General features: G+C 39.0%; 2 protein-coding genes across 6 annotated transcripts in view; both read left to right on the top strand.

Moving 5' to 3' along the window:
- Positions 1–1,607: 1,607 nt before the first annotated feature.
- On the top strand, positions 1,608–5,850 carry RIPPLY2 (ripply transcriptional repressor 2). The gene is made up of 4 exons (XM_023205204.1): positions 1,608–1,849; positions 2,031–2,109; positions 2,432–2,496; positions 5,583–5,850. The coding sequence occupies exons 1-4, from the start codon at positions 1,755–1,757 to the stop codon at positions 5,728–5,730; spliced, it is 387 nt and encodes a 128-aa protein (XP_023060972.1). The 5' UTR covers positions 1,608–1,754; the 3' UTR covers positions 5,731–5,850.
- Positions 5,851–7,984: 2,134 nt separating this feature from the next.
- The window catches only part of LOC111538039 (cytochrome b5 reductase 4), a 100,224-nt gene continuing 89,305 nt past the window's right edge, over positions 7,985–18,903 (top strand). For 4 of the 5 annotated variants that reach the window (XM_023205208.2, XM_023205210.2, XM_023205207.2 and 1 more), the window contains exons 1-2: positions 7,985–8,196; positions 12,430–12,583. In XM_023205208.2, coding sequence (XP_023060976.1) covers positions 8,122–8,196; positions 12,430–12,583 — 229 coding nt within the window. In that variant the 5' untranslated portion in view covers positions 7,985–8,121. The remainder of the gene's footprint in view (positions 8,197–12,429; positions 12,584–18,903) is intronic. The other variant, XM_023205209.2, reaches the window with a different exon arrangement.

Here is an 18,903-nt window from a genome sequence, read left to right as displayed (position 1 = left end):
AGGACATGATCTTGTTCCTTGTTATGGCTACATAGTATTTCGTGTTGTGTATGTACCACATTTTGTTTATCCAGTCTATTACTGATGGGCATTTGGGTTGATTCCCTGTCTTTGCTATCATAAATAGTGTTGCAATGAACATATGCATACAAACATTATGCATGCATCTTCGTAAAATAATGATTGATATTCCTTTGGGTATATACCTAGCAATGGGATTGCTAGGTGAAATGGTATTTCTGGTTCCAGGTCTTTGAGGAATCACCACACCATCTTCCACAAAGATTGAACTAATTTACATTATGGAACAGAAATAATAAGACATTTTATCAGAAAGGTTAACATCTGTTAAGGCCTTATATTTTTTACAGAGCGTAAAATCCGTTGAAGGCTTACTATATGTCAGGCACTGCAAAATGCATTCCATAAGCTTTATTTTATTTAGCCTAACAATAACTGTACGGGATGGAGACATGCATTAGGTGTCTATCCTTACTGATTTTCTTATCAGAAGCAACCCAAATCTCACCTTCCTGGCAGAAAGATCATTATAGGCTCTCAGCTACTATTATAATTAAATTATTTTCCTATGCAGTAGCTGAATGAAGAGCAGAGACAACTATAGTTTACAATCAAGATTTTTGTCTAAACTTTTAAGAGAAAGTCCAGTTTCATTATTTAAAACATTTTGAAAAAAATTATAACATAATATAAATTATGATATTTATATATCATCTTTCCCTCGATGCATAACACTTTTTACAAAGTTTAGTGGTAGATAAGTGAGGGGTAACTCAAATCAGAGAAACGGGTGCAGACATTTGATTAACTTGTCTCACATCATAACTTTTCAAGATTTCATTATCATTCCACAACTGACCTGCCTTCAAAAAAGAACTTTGTAATTACCATTGAGTGACAAAATACCAAGTAGTGATAGAGGTGTACAGACGAACTCAAAAGTTATTGTAGGAGGATACTGATAAAATATTGGGAAAAATCACAAAAGACACGAGAAGATAATTTAGAGTTATATGCGCAAATCACATGACTCCAGTCTCTGGCTCTCTTAGCCAGAACACTGAATCTTTTACAATTTACCTCTTGTTGCCAATAATTTTCTATTATCGTCAGATAATAATAGACTGGCGTATGAACCTAGTTTATCAACACATTTTTTAAAAAACTGACATTTCTTTCTTAAGGAGTCCATCCATTCACCCAATTTTAAAAAAAAATTGTTCCAGGAAGAGGAATTAAGTTCATTCCTTTGAATTCTAGTCTGCATCCCAGCTTTTAGAACAGGGGATGCAGAACCAGTTGATTTGCCACAGGCCAAGCAAGTCCTGAGTTTCCAGCGAATCAAGCAATTAACCAGTTACTTGGCTTTTTGCAGAAATACACAAAACGTGTAGACTCGCTTAATTCCGTCTCCTCTTCACACGGAAATTGGCTGCTCGGGCGAATGTTGTTTTTCACCGCAGCCATGTGTCGAAGGGCGATTAACATTCGCTCGACAAAACCCCATCCCGGGCCATTTGGAAGTTGCACGCGTTCACACCCGGGGCTCAGCCTGGTGCGCCTTCACGCGCAGCCTTTTTGTTTATGCGGTTAGCAAAGGAGAGGGGCGGAGAGGGAGCGAACAATGTGCAGCAGACCGCGAGGGCTATATAAAGCTCGGGTCTCGGACCTACTGGAACTAGCCAAGATTGCCCGCGAGCTGGCAGCGGCCTTACGCCAGTCTCCGCGGCGCCATGGAGACCGCAGGAGGCGCAGAGGGCGCAGAGAGTGGAGCCGCTGCGTGCACGGCCACCGACCGCACTACGCGGCGCGCGGCCGCAGACTCCGGGTAGGCTTCTCCGCGCTGCTCTGTGCCTCCCAGCTTCCCCCGTCCCTCCCGCCTGCGCCTCCCCAGCTCCTCCCCTCCACTCTCCATCCCCCACTCCCCGGTGCCAGCGCTCGGCTTCGGTGGATTCTCCCGGGTCTGGGCTCACGTCTCCTCTGCGCGCCTTGTGCTATCCATCCAGCAGATACGCGGGCTTCTGGAGACCCTGGGTGGACGCCGCAGGCAAGAAAGAAGAGGAGACGCCGAACCACGCCGCGGAGGCGGTGAGTGAGCCACGCGTCTCAGGCCGCGCCTCCCACGGGTGCAGAAGATTGACCAGGGCTCTCGGGACGCAGTGCCCGAGAGAGACATGCGAGACACCGGTCCTGCCTCACGCTTAACATCCTGCCTGCCAGTGGCCATAACGGTGCCGACGCGGCGGATGCGTCCTCTGGAGCGATGGGCCACAGGCACCCAGCCGGGAGCGAGGCTGCTGAGAGCCCTGGGGTTACATTCCCAGCGGGCACGAGGAACACTGGGTCGTGCACGTTTCCACTTTCTAGAAGGAGGTGGGTGATAACTGGATTCACTTCCTTTCCTCTTCAGATGCCGGATGGCCCTGGAATGACCGCAGCCCCAGGAAAGCTTTCGCAATTCAGGCACCCAGTCAGGTGAGTGACAGGCCTCCCCAAAGGTCTCCTGCTTCTCCAGCCCCAGGGAGGAGCCAGGGGCATCGCACAGCCCAGCTCCGCAGCTGGTCCTGCAGCCTCTCTCTGAAAATCTGGCTTCAAGGTTATTTATCTTCTCACTCGCAGAGACCCGTTACTCATCAAATTGAAAAAGGTAGGGGCTCAGGGTCTCACGTAAAGGGACCATTGATCAGTACGTACTCAATGAACTTGATGAATATATTACGAAGAGGGAAAGGGGATGCTATGGTAAAAGAGCGGTGTCCTCTTGTGGTGGCAAAACAGTTTTTGTTTTTAAATCCTAAAGGGTTCGAATGAAATTGACTTGGCATCAGGCAGTGTGTGTGCTGCTTTTGTCTTGCAATCTGGAAGGAAGAATGGGATTAGCAGTTACAGTCTTACAGTAAATCAAGTTTGCCATGTAGGAGAAAATAGAAATGTAATGAAAATCCTAAAGATTACTGAGGGTGGTTATAGAAAGGGTCAAAAATTATTTAACATGAGGAGCTAGTTTACTGTTCCTAGCCACTTCAGGAAGTCAGCCTTTATCTAAGATTCTTTGTCACTTTTATTCAGGTGAAATGTTAATAATTCTGCAGTTTTCCTGCCTCCCAGAGCTGTTAAATGAAGAGCTGAATGATGTTTGTAAAGTGTCCGTGGTGATAAATAGCGCATAGAAGTCATTACATCTAATTTCCTACCATGTACTAGCACTAGTGAAGGATACAGAAAAAAGTAGTCAAAGCACATGGCAAGTGTTGTAATGAAGTTTAGTTTGGTTAGTTTTACAAGTATGGGCATGGCACAAAGTGCCTAAATCTGTGAGTGGTAGGGGGAAGGGTCAGGGAAGTGTATATTATAAGTAGTGGTTACCTGGCTGAGTCTTGGAGAAGTTAATCAGATGAATGGGAAGTGGGAGCAAAAGAAATAGCATTGGAAAAGAGAAGCAGGACCATGAAACAGTGTGGCTCCTTGTGGGAACTCCAAGGAGTTTAGGTGTGTGAAGTTGTGGTCATTTCAGCAGGGTAATCAGATGCCAGATCTTGCACACTCTTGTACAGAGTTTTGTCTTGATCCTGTTTGTAGTGTTGGGAACCCGTGGGCTTTATTCCAAAGGTAGTCTTGGGGGTTATACGTTAAATAGGCTTAGGACATCAAAAGTAAAACTGGAAGTTCTGCAATTTTTCAGGTAAGAAATGATGACGAACCATTGTAAGACACGGGAAGTGCGGATGGGACTGGATGAATCTAGGAAATACTTAGATGACAAAATAGATTAGGCTTTATAATGTATTGGATATGGTAGATGAAGAAGAGGTAAAAGACCAGAATGGCTCCTAAGTTTGTGGCTGATGATCAGGTGAATGCTGTACTAAAAGAATGGAAATTAGGGCCGAAAACAGATTTGGGAGGTGAGACCATGAGTCAAGTTTTCCACTTATCATATTTAATGTGCCTATGGGGCATCCAAAGAGTGATATCCAGTAGAGTGCTGCATATGTAAGTTAGGGTCCCAGAGTCAAGATCTTAAGTGGAATTACCAACTTGGGAGTCCATGGTAAATGTAAGGTGGGGAAATCATGACAGTGGGCCAGGTCATCCTAGTTTGTTTAGAGGGAGGGCTGATGTTCTCAATGAAAACCTGAGGGAAGGCCAGCATCTAACCAGTACACAGAGAAAGAGAGGTCCGCAAAGGAGACTGAGAAGAATCAGAACAAAAAGAAACTCAGAAAAGTATGTGGGCCCTGGGAGAAGAATGGCCCACAGTGAGAAATTCTGGAGAGAGTATCATAATGACTAAACAGCATTCTTTGGGTTTGCCAGTTCCAGTTACCCATTAGAAAATAAATTGTTTCTTATATAAGAAATTCCCTTCTTTTCTGAAGTATGGATACAATTTAATTGTGCTTCTCTTACATTTTATTTTTATTCATTTATATTTTGACTAATGTGATGTGTTTTTTTATTCATCTGTCAACTTTTTGGGGGGTAGGGACCATGATTTATTCATGTTTAAATTGTGAATTATGTTGGCACAAGGGATCACTGAAATATTTATTGAATGACTGAATAATTGATAGTTATTTGTTTAAGCATCAAAAATATAAACTTTTTATGATTTTTGCTGGAAACATTTATAAACTACATTGTTTTTCTGCCTTTTAAAGTGGAGCATACTGAACATAATGCAATCTTTCATTTATTGGAATGACTCTGTTGTATGAATATATGGGCTGTTTATCCTACACAAAAATGACTGCACTGTACTTGGTGATTCAGCCTTATCTCTCCTCTTTCTTTTCCTTGATGAAGACCAGAAGGCAAGATTAGTATTTGTCAGATTTTTGAAATTCTGAGATAATCATACTTACATGCCAGTTATTTGTATAAAACATATATAATTTGTCAATATTTCATATGGTATTCACAAATTTAGTTGAATGAGGAGAAGACAGGCAGACAGAATCAAAGTTGAGGCCAGAAGTAGTCTTTCTATGCCTCAAGTTGTGAGTGTATAGACAAAATTTTTAAAATACTGTTTTTTATACATTTCTAAACTTACATTGTCTACTTCTATAAGAGTTAAATCTGTGAGTTTTAAGTAAGATAATAGGTAATTTCCACCTTTTTGTAAGGTGCATAATATTTCGTCATCTTTATAAAGCTGGCTATCATCAGAGTTTTTAATGTACTGGTAGAACTCAATTCATTTTTTCCAAAGGAATTTAGAAACTGTAAGACAAATCTTCTATGTATTATAAGAATAAATATATCCATAAGACACAAAGTAAGATAAACATTGATCTTACGCTTATCCAGGGTTTAGTGTGAATTTGATCCAATTTACAGCTTGAATAAAGACTTAAAATAATCAAACAGTTATTGATACTTGGGCAAGTAGATTCCATGAAAGCTGTGATAGTAGCATATTTTAACTCTATATCTTAAGGCTATATCCAAATGTCTAAGTCAATTGTTAAATATATGGAGCTCTTGAAAATTTGACCATTTCATGAGTTTAAAGATTCTGAATGTGAAAAATAAAACATGTTGTCTGCTTCTTTCAGACTATTTTGGCCAAAATCAAAGTGTTATGATTACTTATATCAAGAAGCAGAAGCTCTTCTGAAAAATTTACCAATTCAAGCCACAATTTCATTTTATGAAGATTCTGATAGTGAAGATGAAATTGAGGAGCTGACCTGTGAAAATTAATCTGATTAGCTACTTTTGATTATATCCAGAGCTTTTAGGGTTTAAATTTAGTGTACAAATGTATCATAATTATTTTAAGCTAATTTATTTGTATATAAATTATTAAAAGTGAAATATTTTATAATTAATCTGGTATTTGGCCTTTTTTTATCCCTACACTAGAATTGAATGTTGGAATCTAAAATACGTGCCATCTACAAATGTCTTGCTTGCATTATAAATATTTGCGGCTTACAAAGAATAAATTTTTCTCTTCATTAAATTGCAAATTTATATTTAGTTATAATTTTACAAAGAATGACAGTGTTTAATTCTCAAGACTGAATCTTTTAACATCTGCTATTTCCTACTGATGCCAGTTGGATATTTTAGTTACAGATTAGTATTATCTTATTAGATAATGAAGAAAATAGCCTTATGTTAGAAATCACTCGTTTATTAGTAAAGATTTCTTAGCAGGTGGAAAAAACACATTAAATCATTATCTGTAATTGAAAAAGGGAATCAATCTTAGGGCTCTTAAATTATAGATATTTTACATAAATGATGAGCAAAGTAACTCTTATGTTAATACTCCTTTTCAGTCCTTAAATCCAGTAGTAAAATAGTATGGATGTTTAATACTTAATGTACTACATCGAGGGATCCCTAGAATTAAAACAAAATGTTTAAATTTGAGTGATTGATATGGAGTCTAAAAAGTGGAGTCTAAAGGCCAGAAGTTGATAGTATCTTCCATTTCTGTAGGGGAGCTAAGAAATTTGGAAAGTATGGAACATTCTTCAACAATATTAACTTATCCTTGTTCTGGTTCTCTGCTTTTGTTATTTTTATGTAAAAGTTTTCTCATGAGAAGTGAAATAAGTCTCAGTGGTTAGTTTTTCTTATGTAGACTCTAGAAGAATATGTCATAATTTAATGAGAGAGAGAGAACACTGCAACAGTTTGCAAGGTCAAAGTAATACAGTTTATTATAGTCATGAGGTTCTTTTAGCTCAAATTCAGTCTTCCTGTAATAAGCATTTCAATTGCAAATAAAAATGGATAGAGGTGAATGTCATAGGTGGCTACCAAGCTAAGAAATGCCTCTTATTTGAATGGCCACATATAGTCACACACTTTTTCTTCTGATTTAAAATATTCTACAAACATAACCTTGATTTTTAGGCACTTTAAGAACTAAGTAGTCAAACAGAGAAAGTTTAAAACATGACAATATGTTCAGAGTTAGGAAAAGTTAGTAATTAAAGGAGGATGGGGAGGATTATTTAGAACTATGTTTCTTCTGAAAACTTTCTCTCTTATTGAATTCTACTCTGAAGATCTATGTGCTCCCCAAGGGACACACAAAACAAATGAACATTAACAGTAAAATCAGATTTTGAGCATTAGAGCCTGGTGTTTACCTAGAGTGTTTGTCCTTTTCCCATTAATATGTTGGAATAGTATGAACAGCCACTACCACTTATTCAGTACCTAATATTAACGAGGCACCGCAGTATGTAGTTTACATATGACCCTTTAATCTTTAATAAACCCATTATGCAGATGGGGAAAATGAGACTTTGAGATACTAAAGTAACTTGCATAAGACAGCTCAGTCATTAAGTGCAGAGATGGCATCCAAACCAAATCTGACTTTTAAACGTTACTTCATCACCACAGCTGGAGGTGAGCTCCATCAGTACACAATTCCCAGGGAAGACAGGAAGTTACATAAGGAGGGAGAATTTGTGAGTGGGTGAATAGAGCAGAAGGAGACTTTACTAACGTCTTACCCGCATTCATTAGTCCTCAGCATGCTTAAAGTTGAGGTTTAAGGATGCTTAAAGGTGAGGTTTTCTTCTTACCCCACAGTAGTGGCTGTTGACATTTGATATTTTTGCTCTTAAAGGTGTGAGGTGCTTTTTCCAGTACAGTCTAGTGCCTTACAGGAAAGAATTTCAGAGAAACTAAAATGCGTTTTTGTTCATATTTCAAGTAGTGTATTTTATTCCATATTTCAAGTAGTGCGATGGTACTGCTTAACAATGAACACACGTTGCTGTTCCGGGTTAGCAGGATTAAGAATTTGATCCCAGATTCGGTCAGCACCAAGGCTAAGGAACAGCTTCACTCTCTAATCTTTCCACGAAATAGCTGTCACCTTGCTCCGGTGCTGAAGTGCGGCACGCGGAACTAACTGAGCATGCGTACTTCCTCCCTACCGGCCCTCCCTCCGCCCCATTGGCTCCGCCCTCCGCGGACGTGCTGCGTCAGAGCGCGTCGCACCCCTGGCGACCCCGGAAGTGGGTCGGGGGCTTGGCCTCTGCCCGGCCACAGAGCCTGAGGTGGAGGTACTATCCCGTCCGGCGGCGAACCCCGGGCGGGGCCCGGGGCTGGGGTTTCAAGATGCTGAACGTCCCTTCCCAGTCTTTCCCGGCCCCCAGGTCGCAGCAGCGTGTAGCCTCCGGGGGGCGTAGCAAGGTAAGCGGGTGGCTCCGTGAGTCTCTCCCCTCGCTGCGTTTCGCGCACCGGCAGTCTGTTCTCGCCTTCCGCCCCAACTCCCAGCTCCTGTACACCTCTCTAAGCTGTCGTTCCCTGCTGTCCTTGCCTACAACCTCTTTCTGATCCCACTCTGTCTACAGTGCCTAAACTCTCCTTACCTCCCTCCCTTTTCCCTAGTAGCCCCTCTTCTTTCTGGTCCTTTATCCCGCTCTATCTATTCCCTTCCTTCAAGTCCTTTCCCGCGATTTAAATTTATATGACAGAGCCAGGCACTGTGCTTGCGGTATTATAGGCGCTCGGTATTAGCCAACTTCCCTCAACTTCATCTCCTCGCTGGTCTTTTGTTCTTCACTGCCTGAAGGAGTTGTACCACATCACTCGATGTGGGTTCCCTTGCAGGAGGGAAAGGCTTGGCAGTGGCGACAGTGACCGTCTGTGCAAGGATGGGGACTTCAGCTGGGGAGCTAGGTCAGGTTTACAGACACTATCCAAGTCATACTGCCTTTCTTTCTTCCCCGGGTACCTGATTGTTTTATCATTGCCTTTTCTACTATTATCACTTGCTAACTTTGAAGCAAATACAATACTCTTGAGTTTTTGTTGAGCACAGTTACTGTTAGCAACAGGTGGAATACTGTGCAGATATATTCTGTATCTGCAAAACTCAATAAAAATTGTGTTCTTTGTTCTTTTGCGAATGGTGTTTGTTCCTGTTTATGTGTTAGTTCCTCATTCTGTAACCATATCTTTATCTTTTGTTTGTGACACTTCCACCTACTTCGGCCACTCGGTTAACTCTTGAGTCTTAGCATCATTTGGAACCCTTATCGATTTTCTTATTTTTCTCCACTTAGACTTGGCGTTCTGATTCTAGTTCAGAATGAATATAGGTTCAGGGATCTGTAGTTTTCATTAGCTTTCCAGAGATTTCTTAAGTACTTATAGGTGGCCATGTATATTTTTAGTGGTTTACATGTATTAACTTTAATCTTCACAATTATCCTGTGAAGTGAAAGCTTTTATTGTCTCTATTTCACAGAAAAGGAAACTGGCTAAGAAATGTTGCCTTAAATTGCTTAGACTTGTGTTGTGGTTCTGCTGTGAAATTTCATTTACTGATTCATACATCAATCATCTAGCCATCCAGTCATGTATATTTTTCTCACTGGTTTTTGACCTATTTCTTGAAGCTAAATACTTGACTGAATAACATAGTCTTTCCAGATAGAATCTCTGAATTAGAATATGAGTTGCTGCCGTTCTTCGTTAAAAATACCAACTATGTTCTTAGCATCCATTTAAAGGAGAACACTTAGACGCAAAGACAAAAAGTCACACAGATGGCGATGGCAAAGGTGAGTCTTTGGTCCAAAAAGAAAACACAATAAGATTTTTGTGCAATTCTAAGGAAAACTCAGACTCCACTCTTTTTCCTCTTTTCTTTGTGAAACAAGATGATGCTGAGAGTGTAAAAACTGAGTCAGGTTTGGATGAAATGGGTAGAAGTTGAGAAAATAGAACCTAGTTGGGAAGGTTGTGTATCATGCAGCAGGCTCTCAAATAATGTTGTTTCATTCAACAGCATTAAGTTATAATATTGATGAGAAAAAAAATTCGTTTCAGCCGGGGCCACTGTCTTTGGCACCCTCTAACTGTGTCTGTGTGGGTTTTCTCTGGGTACTCTAGTTTCCTGCTACAACCCAAAGATATGCAAGTTAGGTTAATCTAACTAAGTCCCAGTCTGCATGAATGTTGGGTGTGTATGAGTGTGCCTTGCCGTAGGATGGCATCCTGTACAGGGTCGATTCCTGCCTTGCGCCCTGAGCTACTGGGATAGGCTCTGACTACCTGTGACATTGAATTGGAATAGTTGGGCAAATAATTATCTTATTGTTTTTTAATTAATCTTCCTTAAATGTATATATAGCTAACATTTCTTTCAGTGTTTAATATTAGAAGTATTTTGGTCTTTATTTAGAAGTCTAGTGATGTTTTTGTGACCAGAAATATGCTGCAGGAACTTTTGTTTATGTCAGTTAGCCCACAGTAAAATTAGTTTCATTGTACATAGTTTAGTTTCCAAGCACCTATTGACCAGCTTAAGTGAGGACTTACTGTAATTTTTTAAAGGCACAGATTTTGAAGTGAGAAAGACCTAGATTCTTCCACCGTATCTGCCAGTTAATCTCTGAGTCTGTTTCCTCAGATGTAAATAAGAATAACAGTACCCATATTATAGGATTGTTCATAGGATTCAATGAGATAATGTTTCTCTTAGCACAGCCTTGGTAAGCACCCAGTAAATGCTACTTGTCCTGAGGCTTTTATTTAGATCTCACAGACTTGAGTGTGACACAGAATATGCACTCAACATATGATAGTTATTATTTCTATTAATACCAGTGAACAAATACTTATTGAGAACTTACTATATGCTGGAGTTTGTGGTCTTTGATTTCAAGGTATTTAGTCTCATAGGTTGCACGAAATAGTAAACATTCAGTTATAATGTCATAAGTACTACAATAGGGTGTTATGACCACGAAGGAGTTGAGGATCAGAGAAGCCTTCCAGAGGAATTAATGGGAGTTGGGGTTAGGTTGATCCCTGCAGAGGAAGCAGCACTACTATAAGCCAGTACTTGACAGCAATCAAGGAATCAAATAATCAGTTCCCATTTGGCCAAGTATATAATGGAGAAGAACAAAAGTTAGAACATGGAGCTAGTGCAGTCAACTGTGACCAGATTGTGAAGATCTGGTGAATCCCTAGGGAATTATTATAAGGTAACCCAAGGAGCCACTGGGGGAGGGAGAGCCTATGATTAGATTTGCATTTCAGAAAGCTTGCTTTAACTATCCTGTGGATTATGAATAGAGAGAGGTGAGTGATTTTAGTTTGGGATGGGAAAGGTCATTTTCTCACACTTCATTTATCAAAAGACCTAGAGTTTCAGTGATAGCCAGAATGGAATGAGGTAGATTGATAGGATGGAATGTGAAAGGCACCACAGACCCATTAACTTGGTTAGTTTGGGAATAAATGGATATCTAAAATAGGTATGATTCAGGTACGTGAAATATGTAAACGTCCTTGAATGTGTCTGCTTTTACATTAAACATTCTTCTGTTACTACATTACAAATTAGTCAGACAAGCTTAGTTCCATAGAGATATCTTGAAAATGTTCTGGTCAAAGTACTAATAATACTTCTCATCTGAAAACGTTGAAAATGTGCTTTATAAAACAAAATAAAAACCCAAACCATCCTGTTATTAAGTTCCCTGGGCAAGGGGCCTCATAAGATTTCAGGCTTTTTACCACCACATGTGAAGACAATTCTTTGCTCAAGGGCTGTATAGAAACAGGTGCAGGCCATAGTTTGCCACCCCTTCCCTACAGTGTTACAGTTTTATTTTCCATTATTTGGTAAACTTTGTTACTCAATGGATTCTTAGATAAGATTGCTATCTAATGATTTCTAAGTCTGTTTATATTGACAGTTCAAAAAATCAACTATAGTTGTTTCTTTATCTTTTCTTCTGTCAAATCTCTTTTGATTTTTAAGGTGAAGAAATTTTGGTCCAAACTGGTGACTGTAACATATTAATGTCAGAGCCAGGACCAGAACCTGTTTTCTGGTTTCTGGTTCAATATCATTCTTGTTGTATGGTCAGCCCTGTGTAGCCCTGTTTTCCGACTCCAAGGATTGAACCAACTGTGGACCAAAAATATTTGGGAAAAAAAAAGTTAAAAAGAGCAATATAACAATAAAAAAAAAAAAGACTTATAAAATAATATAATACAACGGCCATTTACATAGCATTTACTTTGCTTTAGGTATTATTAGTAATCTAGAGATTATGTAAAGTATATGGGAGGATGTTCGTAGTTATATGTCAGTACTTTGACATTTTATATGAGACACTTGAGCATCCTGGATTTTGATATAGGGCAGGGGGAAGTCCTGGGACCAGTCCCCTGTGGATACTGATGGACTACTGTACTGTGACATCAATGTGGTGAAAATTTGTGTGATAGAATTTCTAAGCCCTACCTTTTATAATTCAAATACAGCATAAACAACATTGACAACCTCTTAAAGCTGTAAAAGGATTTATAGAATTGTTAGATTTGAGTTTTATTATCTTTTAAAATGGAATTAAAAGTAATGAAGAAGCTAGATTTAATTATTTCTTTTTCGATTTTTAGGTACCTTTAAAACAGGGCAGAAGCCTTATGGATTGGATTCGACTGACCAAAAGTGGAAAGGATCTAACAGGATTAAAAGGCAGGTTAATTGAAGTAACTGAAGAAGAACTTAAGAAACACAACAAAAAAGATGATTGTTGGATATGCATAAGAGGTAGGTGGTATTTATTAAGTCCTTCAAAAAATGTTGACTGAACTTTCCAATTATGATGCTATATAACCTCATAGTCATGTCATTTTAAACAATTGACAATTATTTAACAAAAATATGCCCTGTGCTTGACAATAATTTATATAATTCTGACTTTGGATAGTATTTTTTCCTTAAGTGACCATTATATTCTGATACAGAAAACAGTGAAGTTCTGATATGAAAAAGTTTTTCTTGCTTCCTTGTACTGCATTTCCTTTGAAAGGAAACAAGCATTTGCTAGGCAACATAGTACAAAATTATTTGGTAAAATCCAGTTTATGTAGCAATAACTTTCTGTCTCAGAGCCTTATAACAGAATTCTGTTGGAAAAAAAAAAAAATCTCTGAGAATCTAAAGTAAACCTGAAAGTCCTGCATTAAAGTCAAATCTTCAGTTTTCACTTGCAGCAATTTTTGTTACATGGTATATGTTTCTTAGCAATATTAGTTACTTGATTTTGTTTAGCTCAGAGAGCATTAGAAACGCCAAATTTGATATAAATGTATTGGAGGAGGTGAGCAGTCAGACAAGAGGGTAGCTGATAAAAGCTGACTTTGTAGTAGCCAACTACCTGACATCTAGTAGGGGAACAAAAATAAAAATGAAGGGCATCCAGCTATACCATGAGGCTCCATACATGGTTAACTGTGTTTACCATCTGTTTAGAGAGGAAGGGAAATATATCATTTTTGTTCTTAATGCAATTGTAATTTTATCACTGTGTAATTTTGGTTTGTTGTCAGTTATCCTGACTACACTGTAACCTGTATGAGGGCAGGGACATTGTCGGTCTTACTGCTCTGTCACTAGTGGCTGGCACATAGAGGCCATTGACTTGTATTTATTCAACAAGTGTAACACTTACTTTTAAGAAGTATGGTTACTTAAAGAGGTGTCTGGTGGTTTTCACAGTGGATTGGTGATATCAACAGATATCACCAGTAAATGCTGTATTAATTTTCTATGGATCCCGTAACAAAGGACCACAAACTAGGTGGCTTAAACAACAGAAATTTGTCTCATAGTTCTTGATGGCTAGAAGTCTGTGATCAAGGTGTCAGCAGGGTTGGTTCCTTCTGCGGACTGAGTAACAATTTGTTCCATGCCTCTCACCTAGCTTCTGGTGGTTTGCTGACAATCTTTGGAGTTCCTTGGCTTATAGAGCATTACCCTAATATCTGACTTCATCTTCACATGACATATTCCCTATGTGCTTGTCTGTGGTCAGATTTTCTGTTTTTATTTTATTTTATTTTATTTTTCTTTCTTTTTTTTTTTATTATACTTTAAGTTCTAGGGTACATGTGCATAACGTGCAGGTTTGTTACATATGTATATATGTGCCATGTTGGTGTGCTGCACCCATCAACTCATCAGCACCCATCAATTCATCATTTATATCAGGTATATATGGGCGCTAGTCATACTCGATTAGGGACCTCCCCTACTCCAGTGTGACCTCATATAATTTTGCATCTGCAACAACCCTATATCCAAATAAGGTCATATTCTGAGCTACTGATGGTTAGGACTTCAACCTATGAATTTGTGGGGACACAGTTCAACCCATAACAGACACAATTAGAGTGTGAAATTTTCAGTGGCAAAGGGTATGGAAACTTCCAGCAGGTGATGACATAGTTTGTATTGAGACGTAACAGGTGTTCAGCTACCCAAAGTTCCTCAGAGACATACAAATGTGAATGGTACCAACAATCTGGAATGAGGATTCTGGCAGGTGCAAAAAGATCCTTTTGACATTTTATAGGGTTTTTGCCACCCTCTTTATCCTTCCTTCATGCTCCCTACCTGTTTATCAGCTGCAAGTAACTGGTACAAAATGACTTCCCCATTGTGCCTGAGTGTTTTCCACTAGATAGGGTGAAGTCAAGATTAGTTTCCCAAGAACACCTTTCAGCTGGCCTAGGCTGCAGGCATGCCTGAGTTCTGTTTCTGCACTAAGAAACCACTTATTCAAAAATTCGATTATGTGAACCTCTCATGTCCTAGTGATATTAGATAATTAAGGCATTATTAGAATATAGTTAGACTTTATTATTCATATGATGTATTGATGGAGATAAGGGACTGGATTGCTGTGTTTGAAAAGTAATACAGTTTGAATATCCCTTATACAAAATGCTTGGGATCAGAAGTATTTTGAATTTGAGATTTTTTCAAATTTTGGAATATTTGCATTATATACTTACTGGTTGAGCATCCCAAATCCAAAGACTGGAAATCTAAAAGGCTCTATTGAGTGTTTCTATTAAATATGTTGGAACTCAAAAAGTTTCAGATTTTGGAGCATTTCAGATTTATGAATTTGGGATGCTCAACCTCTACACTGCTCCCAGTTCCATATCCTCTGTAATGATTTGAACGTATAGCACGTCGTCTGATAAGGCTGTTGATTTAATCATGTTTTTTTTTTTTTTTTTTTTTTTTTAAAGGAGATAGGATCTCGCTTTGTCCCCTAGGCTGAAGTGCAGTGGCTCCATCTTAGCTCACTGCATCCTTGACCTCCTGGGCTCACGTAATCCTCCTGTCTCACCCTTCTAAGTAGCTAGGATGACAAGTGTGCACCACCATACCCAGCTATTTATTTTTTATATTTTTCTAGAGATAAGGTCTTGCTCTGTTGCCCAGGCTGGTCTTGAACTCCAGGTCTCAAGCAGTCCTCCTGCCTCAGCCTCACAAAGTGCTGGGATTGCAGGCATGAGCTCCCATACCTGGCCATGAATTTTTTAGAAATTGCTTCTGGGGAACATGTTCTACTCTATCAACAGTAAGACATTTTCCCCTCTTGGTAGAAATAAGATGTGTCTTTTTTATCTTTTTGACAGTTTGGTCTTTTATTTTATCAAGAAACACTCAGTTTAGACCTTGCTGATGGAAGAAGGATAAATGACTATTAGCAGGCAGAGTGAAGCTCCTTACCAGGGCTACAAAGTATAAGTGATACCAGACTGTTGAAAGGGAGACACATGAGTTAGGAAAATCAGGGATGCTTTTGTGGTAGAGATAAGCCTTGAAGCAGTAGGCAGGATTTCAACAGGAAATGAGGAAGTGCACTCAGATGGAAGGAAAGGCCTGAACAAAGGAACAAAAACAGGAAAGTTTGAGGTGTTCTGGAGCTTAGGTTAATTGTTGGAGAATTTTAAGAAAGAAGGCTGGAAAGGTATGTTAGGTCAGATTGTGGACAACCTTGAACCAGACTGGGAAATGTGTTCCTCATATAGATGGCAGTGTGTACTCTTGAAGGGATTTGAATGTGGGGGCAGTGTTATAAGAGTATGCCTTGGAAAGATTAATCTGGTGGTAGGTGTGGTGAATTGAAATGGGATAAGGAAAGCATTTATCTTCTGACAGAAGTTCAGATGATAACAGGAGGTGAACCAGAATGTTGACAAAGGTCATGGAATAAGAGGGTGAATGTGAGACAGACAGATTACTGGTAACTTCTAACATGATCCCAAATGAAACTAAAAATACTTGTATAGGGGAAATGGCTCTGCTTTAGTCAGGAGTAGGCCAAAGTGGCCTTTCTGTGCAGCATGACTCAGCGGGTTTGGAGCGCAGGCACACAACCTCGCACATTATGTAACCATGCCGTGTGAGCTTGTGCTTGGCTCTGAGTCACTATTGTCTGTAAAAAGTATAATTGCCCTGCTTAATGCTGTACATACAGCTTGCTCGCACCCAGAGAGCGAGTAAAGCCATATTGAAACTCTCTACGATTCCTTGAGTGTTTTTCCAGCTACCTGCCACTTGCCCACCCACTCCCCTCAGACCTCAGAACCTGACAATATGACTAAACAAAATTATCTTTTTCTTCACAGCTGTTCTAATTTAAAATATTACCGATAGCTTCTTAATGGGGGAATGTGTGTGCCAACTTTAGTCTTGAAGGTCAGAGATAGTGTTTGGACCCAAGTTTTAATCAAAACTGTGCCACAGGGAAGCATGGTATGATAGTGCCATTTTTTCCCCTTTTTTAAAGTACTAATTCCTTCATTTTGTGACAACTGCCCCATTTTTAGATTAGGTCTGAATTCAACTGGTCACAATGTGGGAGACACAATCAGTTTCTTCAGGAAGTCTTAGAAAATACACAATTTGGTGTGGGTTTTTATGGCTAATATTTTGGGAACTATTTTCTCTTTTTGAATAAGTAGCAGCATTTCTGCTTCATGTTCAGGTGTGCTGAGCCTGGTCACATACCTTAAAATGATGTTATAAAAACAGCACTTGGCTGACAGTGGGATGTAAAACATGAGCATCAGTTTGGAATAATCTCTAAGACGTGTATCAAGTTCCTAATTTGTTCATTTAATTTTCACTATTTTCTGTAAAGTCTGTAATTATTGTAAAGCAGTAGTAGTTAACTGGAATGCTGAAGAAATGGGTTGGTAGGAGTATTACTGCTTTTTAAAAAAACGTCGAATTTACCATTAATTCATGCTTTTATATTTTTCTCTTTTACTGTTGTTTCTCCCTCCCTTTCTCAAGAACTAAAGATTTACAAACATGTAAAGTGTTGAGAAAGTAGGTAAATCACTCATCTGAGAGTTCTTCTGTCAAGCCTAGATCAGACTGTTTTTACTGTAGTATGATACGTTTTATTGTAGTATAGTCAGTGTTAGTAATGATGCATTAAGTAGTGAAATCATCATTTGGGCAGCATGGTTCAGCCTTTTATCTTAGTGAGGGTGAGGGAAGTGTGGCTTGATACTCAATAACAGTCTATTTGAATAAATGGTATTTCAAAAAACGTTGACTACAGCCAAAGGACTAGTGTCTCTGTTGCTAAAAATTTAGCAGATTAGGTTCTCCAAATGGTATTTTATGGATTTCACTTATTTAGAAATGAACATATTTTGATTTCTCCTTATGCTGATGGTCATATACTAGTAAATGGAAGAGGCCTGCTTGATGCCACTGCAAAAGTGGCTTATAATGGGTCTGTTTTTTTAATTTCATGACTGTTTTTTAAAACTTGTGAAGTGGATCGTAAGAAGTAGTATTTAGTCCTGTTATATTTCCATTATAGTTATTTAGATTTCTGGGTTCATGTACAACAAACCTTTTAAAATTTACTCATAGGATGGTAGTGTAAATGTTTGTGAATGCTGTGAATATAACAGCATTCCTGTTATATTTCCATTATAGTTATTTAGATTTCTGGGTTCATGTACAACAAACCTTTTAAAATTTACTCATAGGATGGTAGTGTGAATGTTTGTGATCCTCATTATTCATGTACTTTATATTTGCAAGTTTACCTATTTGCTAAACTGTATTCATAACCTCAAACTCAGTACTCAGTGCCTGTTAGTCATTCAAAGACACACACAGAGCAGTGAAAAATATCTTTGTTGCCCAACGTGCACATTCCTAGCTGAGGTTAGACAAGGCGATGTTCTAACTTCTTGTTTCAGTTCTTACGCTGTAAAAAAGTGTCTTTTTGACCGGGCGTGGTGGCTCACGCCTGTAATCCCAGCACTTTGGGAGGCTGAGGCAGGCGGATCACCTGAGGTCACGAGTTCGAGAACAACCTGCCCAACATGGCAAAACTCCAGCTCTGCTAAAAATACAAAAAATTAGCCAGGCATGGTGGCACATGTCTGTAATCCCAGCTACTCTGGAGGCTGAGGCAGGAGAATTGCTTGAACCCGGGAGACAGAGGTTGCAGTGAGCCGAGATTGCACTACTGCACTCCAGCCTGCGTGACAAGGGCATAACTCTGACTCAAAAAAAAAAAAGGGAGTGTCTTTTTTTGAGATCTATTTAGTGCCATAATTTTTACATTTTTGTGTTTTTGGTTGGTGATTTCACTGTTTAAAATGGCCCCCAAGAATAGTGCTGAAGTGCTGTGGCAAGAAAGTGTAGTATACCTTATGGAGAAAATATATGTCAGATAGGCTTCATTCAGACATGAGTTGTAGTGAGTTACAGCTGTTGGCTGTGAGTTCAGTGTTCATGAATCAACAATGTGTATTAAATAAGGTGTCTTTAAACAGCAGCACACATTAAACAAGGTTATGTATTGATTGGTTGACAAACATGTTGTCATTATAGGCTCATAGGAACCCAACTTTGTATTTTTTTACTAGTAGCGATGGGTCAGTATTCGCTAATTCAGTGTTTACAGCATACAGGAACCCAATTTTGTATTTTTTCCAAGGAGCAATGGGTCAGTATTTACTAATTCAGTGTTTGCAGCAATTTTATGGAAATAACTGCCATGAATAAGGATTTTCAACTGTATTTCTTTAGAT

This window comes from Piliocolobus tephrosceles, chromosome 5 (assembly GCF_002776525.5).
Source record: "Piliocolobus tephrosceles isolate RC106 chromosome 5, ASM277652v3, whole genome shotgun sequence".
Lineage (NCBI taxonomy): Eukaryota > Metazoa > Chordata > Mammalia > Primates > Cercopithecidae > Piliocolobus > Piliocolobus tephrosceles.
Note: the sequence above shows the minus strand (reverse complement) of the source record. Positions and strands in the feature narration are given on the sequence as shown.

Excerpts from the sequence above, each read along its gene's own strand:
- RIPPLY2 (XM_023205204.1), top strand. The coding sequence starts at position 1,755 with ATGGAGACCGCAGGAGGCGCAGAGGGCGCAGAGAGTGGAGCCGCTGCG. Across the intron at positions 2,110-2,431 it reads CGAACCACGCCGCGGAGGCG|ATGCCGGATGGCCCTGGAAT; the intron begins GTGAGTGAGCCA and ends TTTCCTCTTCAG. Across the intron at positions 2,497-5,582 it reads CAATTCAGGCACCCAGTCAG|ACTATTTTGGCCAAAATCAA; the intron begins GTGAGTGACAGG and ends TGCTTCTTTCAG.